Source organism: Babylonia areolata, chromosome 26, assembly GCF_041734735.1.
Source record: "Babylonia areolata isolate BAREFJ2019XMU chromosome 26, ASM4173473v1, whole genome shotgun sequence".
Classification (NCBI taxonomy): Eukaryota; Metazoa; Mollusca; class Gastropoda; order Neogastropoda; family Buccinidae; genus Babylonia; species Babylonia areolata.
Genome location: NC_134901.1, coordinates 23,541,183 through 23,564,539, shown reverse-complemented (window position 1 = coordinate 23,564,539; position 23,357 = coordinate 23,541,183). Strand labels below are relative to the sequence as shown.

General features: G+C 44.1%; 1 protein-coding gene across 1 annotated transcript in view; it reads left to right on the top strand.

Moving 5' to 3' along the window:
- Positions 1-10,227: 10,227 nt before the first annotated feature.
- Positions 10,228-23,357, top strand: part of LOC143300514 (D-aspartate oxidase-like) — a 73,117-nt gene continuing 59,987 nt past the window's right edge. Inside the window, exons 1-4 of the mRNA XM_076614247.1 lie at positions 10,228-10,333; positions 17,323-17,531; positions 20,371-20,491; positions 22,223-22,302. Of these exons, the coding sequence (XP_076470362.1) occupies positions 17,341-17,531; positions 20,371-20,491; positions 22,223-22,302 (392 nt within the window). The 5' untranslated portion in view covers positions 10,228-10,333; positions 17,323-17,340. The remainder of the gene's footprint in view (positions 10,334-17,322; positions 17,532-20,370; positions 20,492-22,222; positions 22,303-23,357) is intronic.

Sequence of the window (23,357 nt, the reverse complement as noted above, 5' to 3'; positions counted from 1 at the left end):
AGAGAGAGAAACAGACACAGATGGAGACAGCCGGGTGAGGCAGAGAAAGCAAGACGGACCGAGGAGAGAGGATCGAGAGACAAGAGTATACAGAGAGAAGGGGGACAAAAATAGGGGAGACAGAGAAAGAGAACGGGAAAAATAAACAGAAGATACTGAAAAGGAAACAGAGAAGAGGGGCGCAGATATGAGGCCTGTAGAGACAGGGGGCAAACGGACCGTAAAAGCGAGATACAAATCATCGAGGACAACTGAGGACAAAGGGCAGACAGAGAAAGAGAAGGAGACTAATACACAGAAAGGAAGATGGAGAAGAAGCAGGGGTACACTGAGACTGACAGGGAAACCAAAGACAGAAGGAAACTGCTAAAAGGGATTACAAAGACAGTGTGTGAAAGTACGGAATACTGCTGCACGAATAACTTATCAACAACAAATAACTTCATATATATATATATAATTTATATATATATATATATATATAGAGAGAGAGAGAGAGAGAGAGAGAGAAATTACACACACACACACGCGTGCGCGCGCGCGCGCGCACGCATATATATATATATAATAGACATGCTTGTCCAGTATGTCCTTCAGGCTAATATACATATATATATATATATATATATATATATATATATATATATATATATATATATATATATAATAGACATGCTTGTCCAGTACTAGTGTCCTTAAGGCTACTTTGCGCGCGCGCGCGCACACACACACACACACACACACACACACACACACACACACACACACCTGAACAAATACACAAAACATTAATTACCACCAATCAGTCATCAAACAAAGGACTAACCGGGACTGAAGATGATCACCACACAACACATCATTTTCTTTCTTTTAAATCTCTTGATATACCTTTCACTTGACACGAACACACACCAACAAGAGCAGAGGAAATATGATTTGCTTCATGGTGATAGATGAGATGAAGTGCCGTGGCAGAATCGGTTAGAGAATGGCCTATTGATCCAGTGATCACCAGTGATCAGAGTTCGAGGCCCCTTTTCGGCATAGTGTTGCGTCCTTGGGAAAGGAACTTTACTTCAGTTTTCCTCACTACCCAAGTGTTAGTGGGTACCTGACTTCGTTCGGGGCAGATTAACCCTTTCACTGCCAAACTCGCATTTATGCAGCAGCTAGGTAGAGGACCCATGTCACTGAAGGGTGACCAGATCATGGGTCTGTTATCCATGAACCTACTGCTCTTAATGTTCGAGGTAGGATAAGTCCTATTTTCTACCCATCACAGGGGGAATCCCCAGCTGTACTTAGACACCATATTTACTGTGTTTATAGCACAAGGGAATTTTGCACTCTGAATTGACTGGCGGTGAAAGGGTTAAAAGCGGCTGACAGAGAGGACTGGGCTCAGCCTTCCTATGCCGAGCTCTAGACACAGTGAATTTCTGTACTCTGGTTCAGACAATAAAGTGATTGATTGATTGACTATTCCGATGGCCTTGAAAAGCTACGGGAACTTTAACCTTTGAAATCAGGGTTTCGAACCGACAGCAGTTTTCCTACGATTTCAAGAGATAAAGATACTTCACAATGAACCAATATGCAGCGTGTGTGGCACTTACAGTTTGATTGCAATTTTATCCAATTAAATTCCCTTTCAAGGATTTGTATCTGGATGGAAGGTAAGGTAAGATGGGTGTATGGTGCAAATGCATCCAGACTTTCCAACGGATGTATTGAGAGATGGATGCAGGGCCTGTAATAGTGCTCATCAAACAGCACGATGCTCTTTCGGCTTTCTAATTCATTGAAATCAGTGGGGAGTACTATGGCTCCCGCGCGCGCCACACGCTCGCCTCAAGCTATCACGCGGCCCAGCTACAGGATCGTGGGTTCAGTCCATTGTGTTTATAACTCCGTGAATTTGAGCCCGACAAGAAACAGAAGAAAAAATACGGTTGTGTAAAAATAAACTGCAACTTGAAGATGAAGATAAATGATGACTTTGAGAGTTTATTTCGAAAAGATAACATGTGCAATGTGCCTGGCATTGATCGCTCTGACTCTTAAGACTATACACGTGAAAGTACTAGTTATGGGATAGATTCGTAGTTTTATTCGGTTGAAGGAAATGTAGCATACTGTTCTTTTCAGATCAATACAGTGACATTATTGAACACCCCTGCATACCCACTGGATCCTACTTTGCCGTACAAAACTAACACCCTAAGCTCTAAGTGCTTTACAAACACGGAGTCATTTGCATAACACGCTGCCTACCTGGGTAGAGCCGACTGAGAGCTGCCATTGGGTGCTCATCAGTCTTTTCCTGTGTCATTCAATCAGGTTTCAGTCACGCACACATATACTCATACAGACATGTAACTTTTCACGTGTATTACCATTTTGTTTATTTAGCCCGCCATGTAGGCAGTCACTGTACTCCGTTTTCGGGGGTGTGCATGCTCGGTGAATCTCGTTTCTATAACCCACCGAACGCTGACATGGATTACAGGATGTTGAATGTGCGTATTTGATCTTCTGCGTGCGAAGGGGGTTCAAGCACTAGCAGGTGTGCACATTATGTTGACCTGGAAGATCGAAAAAATCTCCACCCTTTATCCACCAGGCGCCGTTACCGAGATTCGAACCCGGGGCCCCCAGATTGAAATTCCAACGCTTTAACCACTCGGCTGCTGCGCCCATCAACAGGCAAGATGGGATATGACTCACTCCGTATATACCAGTTCTATGGGGAACAGCTGTACAGTGTGCCTAATTGAAATTATTCATGTCCTGTACCAAGCATTACATTTTCAATGAAATACAAACTGGGAATGACACATAGGTACGTGGATGTGCATGTACATAGGCTTGCCGAATTATGATACAGTGTGCGATGTAAGTGTAGTGGGGTTACATGTCTTCATTCTCAGTGACCGGAAAGACGCTTACGTACGCGCGCGCTTGTGTGTGTGTGTGTGTGTGTGTGTGTAAGAGAAAGAGAGGGACAGAGAGGGAGAGGGAAATAATAACTAGTAATTTTTGTTCCTGTTTTTCCCCCAACAAGAGTAAGTGAGTAATAACTGAAATTCACTGCTGACGCAAATGATATCTGAAAAACGAATAAATAAATAAATTAATAAATAAATAAATAACGTTTAAAACAGTAGGCTATACTTACGTCACCTCGGGTTGTGACGTGACCTGAAAACGTTATCAGTACCAGTATCTAGGTCAGGTCAGATAGATATATCTGCTACTGGTAACCTGGATCCCAGTACTACCTGTCACAGGGTCGAATTGCTGGCGACTAAACCAGCACCCCCACCAGTCCTCTCAGGAGGATGGTGAGGAGGGTGGCTAGACACCCTGGTGGAATTAAATGACCCATCAAAGGGCGCCAGCTCTGGAGAGCTACCTGCGGCCACCTAGCTAAGGGAGTAAACCCTGACAGAAAATCCGGTGTTGGGCCCCTAAAGCGGTTGGATGGCAAACTTTGTCACTTTCCGGCAGCTCCTGCGACCGCGTTGGCACCAAAACGTAACGGCCTTGCTGTTCCTTTGGATCTGTCAGCGAGGTGGAGAGGGGGGACAAGCTGCATGGGCAACAGCCTGTCTTCCATATTACATTGCCCAGGCTTATATCCGTCCATCCATCCACAAATACCTTGCACCATACACCTAAAACCTGGAGAAGACACTCCAGCTTCGCTACTAGCACTAGCGTCGGAACAACACGTGAAGCAACAGTTACCGGTTATAAGTTAGTGCTCAGTTGGCATAGAGCCGACGCCAGGGGTTGCTTCTGACGGTGGGAGGGACCCTCGCGTCCCACTGGACAGCTACCGCCCGCCCAAGCTGGGCAGCCCCCAGCCAGTTAGGTGCTGTCCCGCCACGACCTGCCTTCTTCTATGGGTGTATGAAGATTAGGAGAATATCCGACAAGCAGGTCGTTAATTTCTGCACCAGGCAAAAAGAAAACTTCAAGAAACGGATCAACAATGAAACTGGCCTGTTGGAATGTCCGGACAATGATGCCTGGGCTCTCCCAAGATCTGCAAGACATCAGCGACGCCAGAAAGACGGCCGTCATAAACAGCGAGCTGAAGAGACTAAATGTGGACATTGCCACTCTGCAGGAAACACGGCTGGCTGACTCAGGAACACTAAAGGAGAGGGACTACACCTTCTTCTGGCAAGGAAAGAGCTCTGATGCCCCAAGAGAGTACGGAGTAGGCTTTGCAGTCAGGAACAGCCTGCTGAACATGATCGAACCAGGCAGCGGCGGTTCAGAACGACTATTGACTCTCCGCCTCAACACCTCCGAAGGCTATGTCACTCTCGTCAGCGCACATGCTCCAACACTGTCCGCCTCTCCAGACGCCAAGGATGAGTTCTACGAAAATCTTGCATCAACCATAAGGAACATCCCCAGGACAGAACAACGTGTTCTCCTGGGCGACTTCAATGCCAGAGTGGGTGCAGACGATTCGTGGCCCTCCTGTCTCGGTTCCTTTGGAGTGGGGAAAATGAATGAGAATGGGCAGCGACTACCTGAGTTTTGTACCTGCCATGAACTGTGCATCGCCAACTCCTTCTTCAAGACGAAGCCCCAACACAAAGTCTCCTGCAGGCACCCGCGCTTAAAACATTGGCACCAACTGGATCTGATCCTAGTAAGACGAGCTGCCATCAAAAACCTTCTCCACACTCGCTCTTACCACAGCGCAGACTGCGACACGGACCACTCTCTGGTATGCTGCAAGATCAGACCTGCAACCAAAGAAGTTCCACTGCTCAAAGAAACAAGGGAACTCTCGCATTGACGTCAGCAAGATGTCTCAGCCAGACCTTGTAGAATAGTTCGCAGAGGCCTTTGAGAGAGAATTCGATGCATTGCAGCCCAGAGACTCTGCCACAGAAAGATGGGAAAGCTACGAGACACCATGCACCGCATTGCTATGGCCACCTTTGGGAAGAAAACCGCGAAGTCCTACGACTGGTTTGAAGCCAGATCATCAGAGATGACTCCCAGTATTGAGGTCAAACGCGCTGCACTCACTGAGTACAAACGGTCACCCAGTGAGAAGAACCTGCAAATCCTCAGGGCCGCCAGGAGTAAGGTTCAGTTTAACGCCAGGCGATGTGCAAATGAGTACTGGACAGAGCTCAGCGAAGAGATACAGAATGCTGCTGAAAGAGGCAACATCCGAGGGATGTATGATGGTATCAAGAAGGCACTGGGACCAACACAGAGCAAGACTGCCCCCCTCAAATCCTCCACTGGGGAAGTAATCAACGATCCTAGCCAGCAGATGGAGAGATAGGCAGAACACTACTCCGACCTCCACTCCACAGAAAGCATGGTGTCCAACTCAGCCCTCGATGCCATCAAGTGCATGCCGGTCATGGAAGAACTTGACGCAGAGCCAACTGAGGACGAACTCAGCAAGGCCATTAACAGCCTGACATCAGGCAATTCACCTGGCAGCGACGGAATTCCCCCAGACCTCATTAAACACTGCAAGACTACTCTTCTGCATCCTTTTCACACAGTCCTCTGTCAGTGCTGGAATGAGGGAGCTGTACCGCGGGACATGAGGGACGCCAAGATTATCACCCTCTACAAAAACAAGGGTGAAAGGAGCGACTGCAACAACTACAGAGGTATCTCACTTCTCAGCATTGTAGGCAAAGTCTACTGCGCTCGGGTCCTCCTAATTCGCCTGCAGAAACTGGCCGAACGCGTTTACCCGGAATCACAGTGCGGTTTTCGAGCAGAGAGATCCACGGTAGACATGATCTTCTCCCTTCGCCAAATCCAAGAGAAGTGCAGAGAGCAGAGGATGCCCCTGTACATTGCATTCATTGACCTCACCAAGGCCTTTGACCTAATCAGCAGAGACGGCCTTTTCAGGGCTCTTCCACACACACACACACACACACACACACACACACACACACACACACACACACACACACACACACACACACACACACTACTTAGGCCTATAAGTATTTATTTTAAACTCGAAATTCTGGATGATTTCACATGCATTGTGCATGCTACTTATGGAACTTCGACTGATCGTTTCATCCGAATGACTATAGCGTCTAGACCACCACTCGAGGTTTTCTTCTTCTTCTTCTTCTTCTTCTTCTTCTTCTTCTTCTTCTTCTTCTTCTTCTTCTTCTTCTTTCCGTTACACGACCAACATCGACTTGCCGATGACTCTGTCGTGGTTCATGCATGCTGGGTATTTTCGTGTCTCCATAACCCACCGAATACTGACATGGGTTACAGGATCTTTAACGTGCGTATTTGATCTTCTGCTTGCGTATACACACGAAGGGGGTTCAGGCACTAGCAGGTCTGCACATATGTTGACCTGGGAGATCGAAAAAAATCTCCACCCTTTACCCACCAGGCGCCGTTACCGTGATTCGAATCCGGGACCCTCAGATTGAAAGTCCAACGCTTAAACCACTCGGGGGATAAAATGATAGAAGGTGTGGGTCGGATTTGATCCCAAACACTCGGATTCTCTTCGTTCCAAGGCAGACCGCGTGTCAGCACTAGGCCACGACGTACTCCACATAAGTGAAGGGACTGGAGAAGATACCAAGATAATCAGCTGACTCTCTCAGCTAGTCATAATTTCCCGACCAAGTGCCCAACTTTCACCGAAGAAGCGGTGACACGCAGCCTTCTCTCTCTCTCTCTCTCTCTCTCTCTCTCTCTGCAGTTCGGGTAAAGAAGATGAATTGCATTTTTTGTTATGTTGCCCTGCTTTGTGTGACCTTAGACAAAAACTTATTCAACCGAAATATTATAGAGATCCGTCTAATTTTAGGTTCAATTTACTCATGTCTTCAAGACAGGAATGTACTCTGCATAACTTAGCCATATATATATACATGAAGGATTGAAGAGACTACGTACAGTTATCTCGTGAATGTTGTTGAATATTTGTGTTGACTATTTTGGGTGATATGGTTGATATTGTGCTAACAATTTTTGGTTGATCTGAATTGTCTATTTACTGTGTCATGTCATTTTCTAATTATTATTTATCAATGAATCCCCCTTCAGTAAGGGGCTCTGGCCTTATCTGAATAAAACATTCGTTCGTTCGTTCGTTCGCTCGTTCTCTCTTCTCTCTCTGTGCCCACGTTCTCAATGACGCAAGTGGAAACAGAAAACTGTGTCAGCGGGTCATAAGTTCCCGTGGTAAAATTGCAGGCGTAAAAGTCAGTCGGCAGATATTTTCATTATGATAAATAATTATATTCAAATCAGCATGGATGTTTTAAGAGTGTGTAGAATGACAACAAAACTGGCTGATTCGTCACGTAAAAAAAAAAATAATAATAATAATAAAACAACCGTAACAACGGTAACAATACCGCAACAATGATTTAACTACGCCACTTACAAATAATCTTCGTTGCTGATGCTGCTTCCACTAATCATGTTTTACTCTTTCCTCATAAAATTATTCTTCCGTTCCATGCAGCTAATTGCATTTTCAGTGTTGAGAGGTGGAATGTTGTGGTGTGTGTGTGTGTGTGTGTGTGTGTGTGTGTGTGTGAAATCAAGTCAAAATTTGTATTTCAAGATGGTAATTGAATAAGCAACAACTGCTTTTTTTTTCTTGCTTTTTTTTTTTTTTTTACATCAAGCCATCTGAAAAAAAGAAGACAAAAACAACACACAAGTACAAGAAATTTAGATACATTTATACAAGAATCGTGCGAAAATGAAATGCACATTAGCATTACTATTTCGCACTCATACACAAAAACTCGTACACACACACCAATTTACAACACACCCCGTTTCGCATACACATACACCCTTATACAACAAGCAAACCGGCACCAAAGGCATATACAAAATATTTCAAAAATCCTGAATTAAGTGGTAGCTAATAGATACAGATTTGTATCATTGTTCATCTTTTGGACAGTTAATAAGAAGATTTTTCATATTTTTCTTAAACACATTTTTATTCCTTATATCTTTCAAAATGAGTGGAAGGTTATTCCATAAATTGCCACCAGAGTGTAGGAAGCTGGAGTGTGTGTGTGTGTGTGTGTGTGTGTGTGTGTGTGTGTGTGTGTGTGTGTGTGTGTGTGTGTGTGTGTGTGTGTGTGTGTGTGTGTGTGTGAAAGATGAAAAACGAATTTTCGTGGCTCTGCATATGTGTGTTTATGAGAGAGAGAGAGAGAGAGAGAGTGTGTCTGTCTGTTTGTCTGTCTGTGTAGAAGAAAGAGGGAGTAAGACAATAAGTAGGCGAATTAAAATATAAAAGATAAAAAAGAGGGGCTGAACGGACAGGCGTGTGTGTGTGTGTGTGTGTGTGTGTGTGTGTGTGTGTGTGTAAGATAAGATAAGAATAACTTTATTATCTCCAGTTAAAGAAATTTGGTCAGGTGCATTATCACAACACAGACAAGTAAACAACATGGAGACCATCACTGTAAAAACAACAACAACAGTTATTAGGATTATAACGAAGACACAGATGTAAAAATATCACATACATTGTTTCGTACTTTCATTCCACACATTGCAGGAAATATTAACAAATAAATAAATTAAATAAAATGAAATAAAATAAACATTATTTTGAATATGATTGTGAACATGACATACTATATTGCACACTGATTATAATTAAGATAAGAATAACTTAATCATCTCACAAGGTAAATTGCATTAGGTGCAGCAAAACACAACCAGACAATCAATACACACACATATACACGACATTAAACATTACTTGATAAGAATAAGAATAACTTTATTATCTCCAACTCTGTGTGTGTGTGCGTGTGTGTGTGTGTGTGTGTGTGTGTGTGTGTGTGTGTGTGTGTGCGTGCGTGCGTGCGTGTGTGTGTGTGTGTGTGTGTGTGTGTGTGTGTGACCGAAGAAGACAATCTGCTACTGAAGATAACATATTGCAGGACAGTTACGTAGCAAACTTTTTTATGACCTTGCTAAGAGACACGTCTTTCAAATGCTGATGTTATCATAGATTTTAAAGTACAATAGAGGCGCACCATATATCGTTCGGACGTCTAACAGATGTCTTTCTGACCTCGAAGAAAAAGAAAAAAAAATTAAAAAGAAAGAAAGAAAGAACGCTGGAAGTGAAGCATGCTTCTGAAGTAATACTAATGTCACGATCTGAACAGCTTATTTCATTTTGTTAAGATAACGCTTCTTAATTATTCAACGGTCTTTAGTGTTGTATCTTTATTTTTATTTCATTTTTTAATTTCATTTCTATCTTTACAATTCTCGGGAAATGAATGCACACACACACACACACACACACACACACACACACACAAGCACGCACGCACGCACACACACACACACACCCTTCCCCCCGGACCCCTGCTCACACACACACACACACACACACACACACACACACTCACACCCCCCCCCCCCCCCCGCCCCCCTCACACACCCACACACATCCCTCCCGCACACATTCACCCTCTCTCTCTCTCACTCAGACACACACACATACCCATCTCCTTCCTCCCCCCAACACACACACACACATCCGCCCCCCCTCTCCCCCCACCCCGACCCCCCTCCCCCCTCTCCCACACACACACACACACATACACTGCGGAGATCGGGGTGGGAATCGAGCTCTGTGTATGTCTTCTGTGGGAGGAAGAATAAGAAGAGCCGATGTGTGTGAAGTGTCAAGAAGGTTTGGGTGGGATAGAGGTCGGTCGATGCAGCTTGAAAAGACGTCAGCGAAGGGCAGACCTGACCTGGTAACAGCTAGCTAGCTACAGACAGCAAGCGTATAATTATATGTGTTGAAACACGGTGAGACAGAACGGGAATAGGTCGTCCTTGCTATCTTATTGACGGAATAAACTGCGTCCACAGAACATCTCTCTAGCTGTTGCCATTCTGTGTGTGTGTGTGTGTGTGTGTGTGTGTGTGTGTGTGTGTGTGTGTATGTGTGTGTGTGTGTGTGCCTGTGTGTGTGTGTGTGTGTGTGTGTGTGTGTGTGTGTGTGTGTACCGTCACCACATGACCTTGTTTTCTGGGAGGGAGTGAAAGAGGGAGTATGGGGTGGCGGATGAGTGAGAGGAGGAGAGGAGTAGGGGGGGGTGGGGAGTGGGGGGGGGGGGGGGCGTCGCTCCCAGTGACACATATAGGCTATATACAGGCTGGAAAGACTTGCGCTGCCAACAAGTTTCAAACGAACACAAGGAAGGCTGTGCTTCGTGGAGCTCAGTGGTGAAAGTACCTGTGCCTCAGTTTTGCGTGTGGTTCTCTGTCGTGTGTTGTTTAACAGGCAAGTTTTAACTTCTGTTTTTTTTCTGTTTTGGAGGGGGGTGGGGGGGGGGGGGTTCTGGGGTGCGGGAGGGGAAGGGGGCGGGGTGGCTGTTATATTTTATCTTGATAGGGGGATGAAGGTTTACTGTTCGTTAAGTTTATCGTTCTTGGTAGTAGTCGTTGTCGTTGTCGTCAGTCGTCGTTGTTTATCAACCTCCAACTGCCCGGCTACAAAACTGCTACTCAGTACTGCTACTACTTCAGTTCAATCATCATCACTACTGAATCTTCCGACTGCCACAACCATGCACTGGCACCCACACCACCACAGCCGCAGCAACTGCTTCTACAACTATTACTGTTAGTTGTTTTGCTGCGTAACACTACCACTAGTTGTTCTGCTGCTGCTGTTGCTCGTACTATTTCTCAGCTACGGTACATTTATAGGGACGTAATTGTGTTGCTTTCACAACCACGACAGTTACAAAATCTACAATTCCACTGAGGCCCTTTGCAGTAGGTTATGTTTTAGACGCCAGGAGGAAGAATTACAGAGCAGTTTAGTTTACTTTGCTTTGATCAGAGGGCTGATAATTTACGCAAAGCCAACGCGCGCGCCTGTACGCACGCACATGTATGCAGTGTGTGTGTGCGTGTGTGTGTGTATGTGTGGCGGTGTGCCGTGTGTGTGTGTGTGTGTGTGTGTGTGTGTGTGTGTGTGTGTGTGTGTGTGTGTGTGTGTGTGTGTGTGTGTGTGTGTGTGTGTGTGTGTGTGTGTTTGCGTATCATTGCTTATGGGGAATAAGAATGTTCGTTGACATACACGTACCACAGTGCTTCTCCGCACTGGCTTGACCGCTTTTTTTTCCCCATTGTGTGGAGGGGGCGGGGGATTGTACATATGTATGGTTGACGGTATAATGTTTAAGTGTATGTGTGCGTTGTGTTTATGAGTGTGTGTGTGTGTGTGTGTGTGTGTGTGTGTGTGTGTGTGTGTGTGTGTGTGTGTGTGTGTGTGTGTGTGTGTGTGTGTGTGTGATAATACCATTGCTTCTGGGAATAAGAATGTCCGTTGATGTCAGTACTCGTAAGTGTCTCAGAGCTTCTCCAAGCTTTGTTGTTGTTGTGTTTTTTGAGGGGGGTTTTCCCACACGTATTTGGGTGATAATTCACGCCTGACCACATGTCTACATCTACATCTGTATCTCTGTGTGCTTTCCTGCCCCTCTCTTAACTGCAATAAGTTCAGATTTAGACCCTAGAGGCAAGAATGATTAAGTCGCAATCTTTCTTTCTTTCCCCCCGTTTACTGAGAATAATTAGTGAGATATTCACATTAACTGAAATTTAAAAATAAATATTCTATGACTGGACTAAAAATGAAGGGATATTTTCGGACTGACAGCTTTTATATCATATGTGACTACGGGGTTAAACAGCAGATGAAACATTGTTATAAGTTTATGCTATATCTACAACAAATAAATCGCTAATTATTTGGACTGGCGCAACAGCCGAATGGTTAAAGCGTTGGACTTTCAATCTGGGGGTCCGGGGTTCGAATCTCGGTAACGGCGCCTGGTGGGCCTGTAAAGGGTGGAGATTTTTCCGATCTCCCAGGTCAACATATGTGCAGACCTGCTAGTGCCTGAACCCCATTCGTGTGTATACGCAAGCAGAAGATCAAATACGCACGTTAAAGATCCTGTAATCCATGTCAGCGTTCGGTGGGTTGTGGAAACAAGAACATACCCAGCATGCACATCCCCGAAAATGGAGTATGGCTGCCTATGGCGGGGGTAAAAAACGGTCATACACGCAAAAGCCCACTCGTGTACATACGAGTGAACGTGGGAGTTGCAGCCCACGAACGAAGAAGAAGACGAAGAAGAAGCTAATTATTTGCATTTAACAGTGTTCTCCTTTCATTCACGTCAGCTGCCCAACAAAAGCAGTTCAACTGTCTTGACAACAACAAAAAATCTATCCCCAGCTTTGACTTGAAGTGGACCTGAATGGTAAAACAGAAATAATGGTGATTTGCAAGGGAAAAAAAGGTGGTCGTTTCTCAAAAGCAGTTATTGACACATAGCGTTTATCTTGTCTACCAGATTATCGTTTGTTTCCTCGTAAGTGGAGTTTATGGGTAGAGCAAAAAGCCCAGTCGCCGAAATTATGAGGAACAATGTGGAATCTCAGAGCATGGACGGAATCAAGGCATTTTTCACACTGCTTGTTACACACACACACACACACACACACACACACACACAAGTGTTGCTGTGCGCATTTGAATTTAAGGAACGAACCATACTTTTAATGCTCTAAAAAGTCCGTCCACGTATTTCCGAGTAACAGATTTTTTGATAAAAAAACGAAAACCCTCAAACCTGAACGCTGTGGTAGGGTCTGCACTACATGCTACCCCTTTATATTAACAGCTGCACTGGCGCACTGCGGTACTGGGACGATGGGTTACACAAGCGATTTTCAGTATCGGCACTAAGTATACTTATCTTTAAGAGTCTTCAAATGTCTGCTCTATGTCCATGAAGTTAGGAACATTCAACTGTGTTCTTAATGCTAAGCAAACTTAGTGCTTGTGCAACCCAGCCCTGGCTTTAACGAGGACACACACCCAATAAGAATTCCAAGACAAGCATACTTGTCAGTGAAAACAGGATGACCATGGCTGCAAAATATTGATATTTCTTTTGGAAATTGCTTTTGAGGTCTGCACTAAAACCATATTTAGACTGTTGTAATTTTTCGGATTTTCCTACATTTAGTGTAGCGATCTGGTTGGAGACGAGAAAGATTTCTGTAAGTTATTAAAACTGAGTATTGGTGGACTGCTTAAATAAGACTGATCAAGCAAACTAAATAAAAGTACTTAGTAGTGATCGTTATGAAACTCATTTTTCCTTTTACCCGCTATTACCGTAAGAAATAAGTATCTATCTGATCTTATTGTCGTCAAGTTCAAACCGGCTTTCATTAATTCAGATTTGGTATCAATGAACTTAATGAAAGTCAGTCAGCTTTACAGACGGAGATATTATGAAAATTTGTATATTATCTGGAAGAAATTTTGACGAAACACATCTATTGGTAATCTGCCCACATTATGACGGTTTAAGAAATAAATGCTTATCAAAGTGCATTTGTTTCCATGCGACCTTAGTATCTTGTACTGAGACCAGAGGTGTTGTGATCTTCACTTTTTACGCATTACAACAACAAGCAAAAAACTCTGAGCCATAAGGGAAAGGCAAAATTCCAGATTGTTTCCTTTCTGGCTGCATCGCTCTTTGTTTCAGTATATGACCTGATAACATAACGTTCAGACGGTCTTTTGCAGTCACAGACATCCAAACACAGATGGTTAAACACGTGTCTTTTGCAATGACAAACTTCTATGTGTAGTTAGTACACAACACTTCTTTTGCAATGACAGACTTCTATGTATACCTGACAGTACAAACACATCGTTTTTTGCAATGACAAACTTCTACATATACCAGACAGTACAGAACATGTCTTTTGCAAAGACAAACTTCTACATATACCAGACAGTACAAATCACGTCTTTTGCAAAGACAAACTTCTACATATACCAGACAGTACAGAACACGTCTTTTGCAAAGACAAACTTCTACGTACAATAGTGTGCGTTACGTTTTTTCATTGCAATGACAGACCTCAATGCGGATCAGACAGTACACCACACGTCTTTTGCAACGACAAACTTCTACGTACACGAACCAGTACAAACACAAGTCTTTTGCAATGACAAACTTCTATGTATAATTATACACGGCACGTCTTTTCAGTGCAATGACAGACTTCAACGCGCACCAGACAGTACACGAAATGTTTTTTGCAATGATAAAGGTCTACGTATACCAGACAGTACACGATACACCTTTTGCAAAGACAAACTACTACGCACACCAGTCAGTACAAACACATGTCTTTTGCAATGACAAACATCTACGCACACCAGTCAGTACAAACACATGTCTTTTGCAATGACAAACATCTACGCACACCAGTCAGTACAAACACATGTCTTTTGCAATGACAAACATCTACGCACACCAATCAGTACAAACACATGTCTTTTGCAATGACAAACATCTACGCACACCAGACAGCACAATGTAGTGCCTTACTTTAGCATCCTGAATTCCTGGAGCTGAATTTAGGATTCTAAATTAGGACGGATAGAATCGCATCTTAGCATCCTAAAATCCTGAGCTGAATTTAGGATTCTAAAGTGCGACTTTACCACACATCTCTTTTGTAATGTCAAACTCCTACACACACTAGACAGTATAGAACACGTCTTTTACAATGGCAGACTTCTACGCCGTCGACAGCTCAGATCATTTTCCGATTCGCGGCGGCTACTTGCTCCCCGTGTGAAAACCCGATCCTTCGGTGATTCTTCCTTTTCTCATTCAGCTCCATATGTCTGGAACAGTTTTCCTCACGATCTTCGCCACTCTCCTTCATTTCAATCTTTCAAAACTGGTCTGAAAACACATCATTTTGAAAATGCCTATCCATAGACCTTCCATACCTTTTCAGTTATAAGCCATGCAAACTCTCTCTCTCTCTTTCGTTGTGTGTGTAATTATGTAATACGCGTAGTCTCTGAATCTGTTTTATATTATTGTGCGCTAAATAATTATTTTTCTTTTTTCTTTTGTGAGTTATTGCGCGCGAGAGAGTGTGTGTGTGTTTGATGTTTATTGTAAAGCGCTTTGAGCTCTATTTAAGAGAGAAAAGCGCTCAACAAAAATTAATGTCCTTTTTTTTCTTTCCTTATTTTACGCACACATACAGTACAGAACACGTATTTTACAATGACAAACGTCTACGAACACCAGACATGTATGTACAGGACATGTATTTTGCCATGATGACAAACTTCTACGCACAATAGTACACGACAGGTCTTTTCTGTGCAATGGCAGACTTCATTGCACACCAGAAAGTATACGACACGATTTCTGCACTGAATGACAAATGTCTAACGTGTACCAGACAGTACAAACACATGTCTTTTGTAATGACAAACGTCTACGCACACCAGACAGTACAGAACACGTATTTTGCCATGACAAATTTCTACGCACACCTGACAGTATATACACGGCACGTCTTTTACAGTGGCAAATGTTTAGGTATATACCAGACATTTTTGAAAACAAGAGAACGCTGGCCATTAAGGAGAAGCGTGAGCGAAGGAAGCAGGGCTCAACTTATGGAGACGTTTTCCCTTGCAACACCTGTGGGAAGTGCTGCGCATCTAGAATCGGCCTCTTCTCCAATATAAGGACACACACCGACAGATAAGCCTGCCTGCCTACTCATCCGTCGGACCGACGGGAGACTCCATCACACGCTACATCTTTTGCAACTTCTACGCACACCGGACAGTATATACACGGCACGTCTTTTGCAATGGCAAATGTCTCGGTATATACCAGACAGTACACGCTACATCTTTTTCAACTTCTGCGCACACCAGACAGTATATACACGGCACGTCTTTTGCAATGGCAAATGTCTCGGTATATACCAGACAGTACGCGCTACATCTTTTTCAACTTCTACGCACACCAGACAGTATATACACGGCACGTCTTTTGCAATGGCAAATGTCTCGGTATATACCAGACAGTACGCGCTACATCTTTTTCAACTTCTGCGCACACCAGACAGTATATACACGGCACGTCTTTTGCAATGGCAAATGTCTAGGTATATACCAGACAGTACGCGCTACATCTTTTGCAACTTCTGCGCACACCAGACAGTATATACACGGCACGTCTTTTGCAATGGCAAATGTCTCGGTATATACCAGACAGTACACGCTACATCTTTTGCAACTTCTGCGCACACCAGACAGTATATACACGGCACGTCTTTTGCAATGGCAAATGTCTAGGTATATACCAGACAGTACGCGCTACATCTTTTGCAACTTCTGCGCACACCAGACAGTATATACACGGCACGTCTTTTGCAATGGCAAATGTCTAGGTATATACCAGACAGTACGCGCTACATCTTTTGCAACTTCTGCGCACACCAGACAGTATATACACGGCACGTCTTTTGCAATGGCAAATGTCTAGGTATATACCAGACAGTACGCGCTACATCTTTTGCAACTTCTGCGCACACCAGACAGTATATACACGGCACGTCTTTTGCAATGGCAAATGTCTAGGTATATACCAGACAGTACGCGCTACATCTTTTGCAACTTCTGCGCACACCAGACAGTATATACACGGCACGTCTTTTGCAATGGCAAATGTCTCGGTATATACCAGACAGTACGCGCTACATCTTTTGCAACTTCTGCGCACACCAGACAGTATATACACGGCACGTCTTTTGCAATGGCAAATGTCTCGGTATATACCAGACAGTACGCGCTACATCTTTTGCAACTTCTGCGCACACCAGACAGTATATACACGGCACGTCTTTTGCAATGGCAAATGTCTAGGTATATACCAGACAGTACGCGCTACATCTTTTGCAACTTCTGCGCACACCAGACAGTATATACACGGCACGTCTTTTGCAATGGCAAATGTCTAGGTATATACCAGACAGTACGCGCTACATCTTTTGCAACTTCTGCGCACACCAGACAGTATATACACGGCACGTCTTTTGCAATGGCAAATGTCTCGGTATATACCAGACAGTACGCGCTACATCTTTTGCAACTTCTGCGCACACCAGACAGTATATACACGGCACGTCTTTTGCAATGGCAAATGTCTAGGTATATACCAGACAGTACGCGCTACATCTTTTGCAACTTCTGCGCACACCAGACAGTATATACACGGCACGTCTTTTGCAATGGCAAATGTCTAGGTATATACCAGACAGTACGCGCTACATCTTTTGCAACTTTTACGCACACCAGACAGTAGTACACGTCCTTTTTTTTTTTTTTCTTTTTTTTTCCAGACACAGACGTCCATCCAGATGGTGCGGGTGGTGGTGCTGGGGGCGGGGATGGTGGGGCTGGCCACAGCCGTGAACGTGCAGGAGGCCTTGCCAGGGGCAAAGGTCACCATCATGGCGGACAAGTTCGACAAGGACACCACCAGCGCAGGGGCTGGGGGCATCTTTGAGCCCACGATCCAGTCGTGCCCGGGACTTGAGGACACTCTCAAGTAAACTCATTACAGTGCACGTGTACTATGTGTGTGTGTGTGTTTCGCTTGACGAGGGAAAGTCTGTCGGGTGTGGGAGGAGGGGGGTGGGGTGAGGGGTGGTGGGTGTGTGGGGGGGTGGGAGGGGGCGGGGGAGGATCAGTGCAGGCTGTGGCAAGGTGAAGGTGGTGGAAGGGGGAGGGGGGAGATGAGGAAGGGGAAGAGAGGAAGTGAAGGGGGGGGGGGTGAGGGGGTGGAAAGATAAGATAGGTGACCTTAACGCCCAGTCACACACCAAGAGGGGACACACACACACACACACACACACACACACACACACACACACACACACAGCGATGTTGTTCTCCCTCACTGTACGTCTGTCTCAGTGACCGGATACCAAGCTCAAATTTTTATTGTTGTTATTTTATCTCCCTCCCAACCCCCTTTCTCTCTCTCTCTCTGTATGACACCCCACTCCTCCCCCCTCTCCCCCAAGTATTTCCCCTCACTATCCTATATATATATATATATATATATATATATATATATATATATATATATATGACAACATAATCTCTCCCGATCTCCACTCCCCCCCTCCCCCTCCCCCTCTCTCTCTCCGTCAGTGTGTGTACCTGTGTATATTGACATGGTAAAAGAAAGAGAAAAAAATAAATTTTTCACATGCATAGATATGTGTACCCACGTAAGCTACACACACACACACACACACACACACACACACGTGTGTGTGTGCTTGTGCGTGCGTGCGTGCATATATATATATATATATATATATATATATATATATATATATATATATATATATCAGTATATATATATGCTGATATATATATATATATATATATATATCAGCATATATATATATCAGTATATATATATATATATCTGTGTGTGTGTGTGCGTGCGTGCGTACGTGCGTATATATATATATATATATATATATATATATATATATACCTCTGTGTGTGTGTGTGTGTGTGCTGTTCATGATGCGAGGATGGTGACTCAACTGTTTCTTCGTGGCTGAGTCTTTTTCTTCATAGTTGTTGCTTCTCTTTTGTAACATGTAATTTCTGGAGCGCCATGAGCTTGTTTGATCGTTATTTGAATTTTCTTGAGAATAATTGTTTCCCTCTTTCTTAATGTTATATGTAATTTGTGAAGCGCCGTGAGCCTCTCCTGTTAGGGAACAGCGCTATAGAAGAGCACTTCATTATTATTATTATTATCGTTATTATTATCAAATTATCGTACAGCCGCAAGGAGTAAGTGTCTCTTTTCCAGTTCAAGAGATGAAAGAAGGGAAGCGAAACAGGCAGAGATGGGGGGAGGGAGGGAGGGAGGGAGGGACGGTTTGAATTCAAGTGAAGGTCGTTGGGGAGAGACAGAAAACAGAGAAAGTAGGTATACCGAGGCCTACGTGAGTGTGTGAACTACTGCCCCCACCCCCAACCCCCACTCCCCCTCCCACCCCACCATCTCCTTGTCCTTGATGTAAAAATAGAACTAGAAAATAAAATCTAAAAATATATCTATTTTGGGGATCAGTGTTCTCTCCCGACCCCCCCCCCCCCCCCCACTCCCCCCACCCCCCCTCTCTCTCTCTCTCTCTCTTCTCATTTTTGCTCAACATTTACTTGATTCGCGTGCGTACAATAATATGCAGCCAATATTTTGTCTGCCTGACATCATATTTCTGAGGTCTAAGGTCTCTCTCTCCACCCCCACCACACCCCCACTTAGCTCAGTTCTCTCTCTCTCTCTCTCTCTCTCTCTCTCTCTCAACACTGTTTCGTAGCTAGGCTAGTTTTCATTTGGAACTTACGTCGAATTTTCTATGTGTGTGTATTATGTGAGTTGGTTGTTGTTGTTGTTGTTGTCGTTCTTTGTTTTTGTTTTTTCTTTGTTTTTCATTGTAGTCTGTTCACATACCCCTTCATAAGGGGCCTTGGCCTATATGAATAAAACATCTTGAAACTTGAATCTCTCCCCCCACCCCCCACCCCCCGCCCTCCACTGCTCTGTATATCTCAGTTACTGTTCCTGTGAGAAGGAAGAAAACGACGGTGGCAAGACGCTCATCTGCCGATATAGTGTCCGTCAGGGTTTGGGTTCCATTCCCAGCATCCCGGTCCCAAGTTTGACTGGAACATCAAACTGAACGTCTAATCATTCGGATGAGACGCTAAACCGAAGACCCGTGTGCAACATGGACGCACTTGGCGCACTGAAAAAAGAACCAAGGGCAACAAAAGTGTTGTCCTCCGTGCAAAATTCTGCAGAAAATCTACAAAGTGCATGCCGCACAACCCGATTTACTAGCGTCCAGACCACCACCACCACCACCACTCAGGACCTAGTAATTAAAAGGGGAAAATAACTCTGCCGAGTGTTGGAATCTTCTTCTTTTTCTTCGTTCGCAAGATGCAACTCCCACGTTCACTCGCATGGACACGAGTGAGCTTTTAACGTGTATGACCGTTTTTACCCCGCCATGTAGGCAGCCATACTCCGTTTTCGGGGGTATGCCTGCTGTTCTTGTTTCCATAACCCACCGAACGCTGACATGGATTACAGGATCTTTAACGTGCGTATTTGATCTCCTGCTTGCGTATAAACACGAAGGGGGGGTTCAGGCACTAAACAGCTCTGCACATTATGTTGACCTGGGAGATCGGAAAAAAATCTCCACCCTTTACCCACCAGGCGCCGTTACCGAGATTCGAACCCGGGACCCTCAAATTGAAAGTCTAACGCTTTAACCCGCTATTGCGCCAGTCGACTGTTGGAATCGATCCACGTGCCCTGCTGAGCTACTGTGGCTTGCTTGCAGAGAGTGGTCCAAGATCTCCTGGGACTTCTTCAGCGGCCTGGCCATGTCCGCCCTGGCCCAGGAGACGGGGCAGTCTCTGGTGCCTGGCTACCAGGTCTCCAACGACAGAGAGCAAGTCGAGGCGAGTGGCTAATTAACCCCTGACTGCTAAACCTTTGGTTGAAATGAGACCTACGTGTATAATTATGTGTGTGTGTGTGTGTGAGAGAGAGAGAGAGAGAGAGAGAGAGAGAGAGAAGATAGTGGTTTGGGGAGGTTGGTAAAGTAACTGGGCGCGTGTAGGGAGGGGGGGCACGGGGGGAGGAGGGGAGGTGTATGTGTGTGTGTGTGTCTGTGTGTGTGTGTGTCTGTGTTTGTATGTGTGTGTCTGTCTGTGTGAACAGACGAGTTTATTTACAGCAGGAAATGAATGTTAGATCTTTAATCTCACTGTGAATGACATTGGGGTTTTGTTACCTTGTCAAGCATTAATCTTATTCACGTTCTTGTGATGTGATTAATGAACGGCTATGTTCTAAAAGCGATTGCACTTTTTACGTTTAATACTACATGTACTCGAGCTGAAAGACAATTTTTTGTGAACATACAGACAGTAATGTTGTATCTGATCTGATCTAATCTAATCTTATCTTGTGTGGCATTAGCGTCCTAAATTATTGCACCTATTGGTTACATTTTCATGGTTTGTTGGACCAAAAACGGAAAAAAGCAAGATGCTGGCACTTTAGTTTTTTGACTGAATCCACCTCAGAACTGAGTGAAATAACGTACAAAATAAGAATCGAAATCCACTGAAAAAAATTTCGTTTCATACATGCACAGAAATTGCCGGTAAAATAGGTCCCTGAATTCAGGATTCTAAAATAGGACTTTACCACGTCTTGTGTACTTTTAAGTGGTTGGAACTTGTTCCACTAAGCAAAAGGCAAAGTAGTCTAAAGAGGAAGCGGTCCAAATAAAGAATGTTTGTATTTGTATTTCTTTTTATCACAACAGATTTCTCTGTATGAAATTCAGGCTGCTTTCCCCAGGGAGAGCGCGTCGCTACACTACAGCGCCACCTTTTTTTTTCTTTTCTTTTTGTATTTTTTCCTGCGTGCGGTTTTATTTGTTTTTCCTATCGCAGTGGATTTTTTTCTACGGAATTTTGCCAGGAACAACACTTTTGTTGCCGTGGGTTCTTTTACGTGCGCTAAGTGCATGCTATACACGGGACCTCGGTTTATTGTCTCATTAGAATGACTACCGTCCAGACCACCACTGAAGGTCTAGTGGAGGGGGAGAAAATACCGTCGGCTGAGCCGTGATTCAAACCAGCACATTCAGATTCTCTCGCTTCTTAGGCGGACGCGTTACATCTAGGCCATCACTCCACTGAAATCATTCGCGATTCTACCGTGTTGACCCATAATCTCACCTTTTAGTTCAATCTTATCTCTGCAACGTGACATCCCTTCACTGATGAAGCATTCTCGTCAGAGGCAGTCAAAGGTCAAAGAGTTGAGAGGAGAGAGAGAGGGCGGAGGGGGTGGAAGGGGGGGAGAAGGGAGGTTTGAGTGGTATGGTAGAATCACGAATGATTTCAAGCTTATCTGTTTTGGCAAGAAAACGTCCCAAACGTATTCAACATTCGTTTTTCGTCATCTTTTTTTTATGTTTGTTTTTTTCAGTCATATTTGAATGACTAAGCAAGAGAGCGAATGGTTGGTATATACTAAGCGAGAGATTGGCATATCGGTTGATTCATTTGGCAAGTGACTGACTGGTTGCTTTATTGATTAATTGATTGATTGATCGATTCATGCCATAGTCATTCATGTACAAGGGCCAACATTTCATCTCATCTGTTCAGAATCCTGCGTATAAAGACATCGTCTTCAACTTCAGGGTCCTCAAGCCAGAGGAGCTGAAGAGGTTGAATTTGCAATACAAGTATGTGCATGTTGTGTAGCGTGAAAAATTGTGTTGCGTGTGTGTGTGTGGTGTGCGTGTGTGTGTCTGTGTGTGTCTGTGTGTGTGTGTGTGTGTGTGCACTATACATGAGAGAAACAGACAAGTACAAAACGAAACAAAAAACAAAAAGCAACCATGAATAGCACATTCAAGCCTTACGGACTACATCAGCTTGAAATAACAGTTTGCTAGCTGTGTGTTATTGTTGGCTGTTACAATAAGGTATCTTGTTATCTATGTATATTGTACATATTGTGGGCGGGAGGGGGTACTGCTGTACTGAAACTGATATTTGTGAATATAGCTTTTAATTGTGGTTGATATTGATGCTTGTACAATGTTGTATTTATTCTGAAGAGTCTTTAGCAGTGAATACACGAGTAAATGATTCCATGTGTATGTAGAATGGTTCGTCCATGTTAGACAATTATCTTCTTTATTGTTTGAGTAAGTAGCCTACCATCTTATAATCAGCCTGATGAATTATTCTTTATCCCTTTTGTTTTCGTCAATACCTTTTTATGTTTTACGTTTTATTCTTCATCTCTGTTGTTTTACTCAGTATCTTCCCTGGAGTTGTTGCCGTTAGTGTTGTGATTGTGTATAGTTGTTTATACTGTTATCTTTAATACTGGTATTTTGTTATCGCTTTTCTTTGCTCGAGTATCGGATAGATGGTGATGAGTGCAGTGGGTCTATGGTGGTCTTGATATCGTGTTTTGCAGCATGCTTGTGTGGAAGGCGTGTGTGCGTTCATGCATGCGAGTGTGTGTCTGTGTCTGTGTCTGTGTTTGTGGTTTGTTTGGTGTGTGTGTGTGCGTGTGTGTTGTGAGGGGGCATTTGTAGGAGAACATGCACGAGCCACCCTAGTTTTCTGTGATTTTTAGGAATGGATCGCGCGGCTGATACCCTGTGCGCATATCAGATTTTCTGTCTGAAGCCAATGAAGAGTCTCGAGTCTTCTGTTTGGTTGGACGAAAGCAGCTGTGAAAGGGAACAAATGATGCTAAAACAACGCAGCATGTGGTCTATGC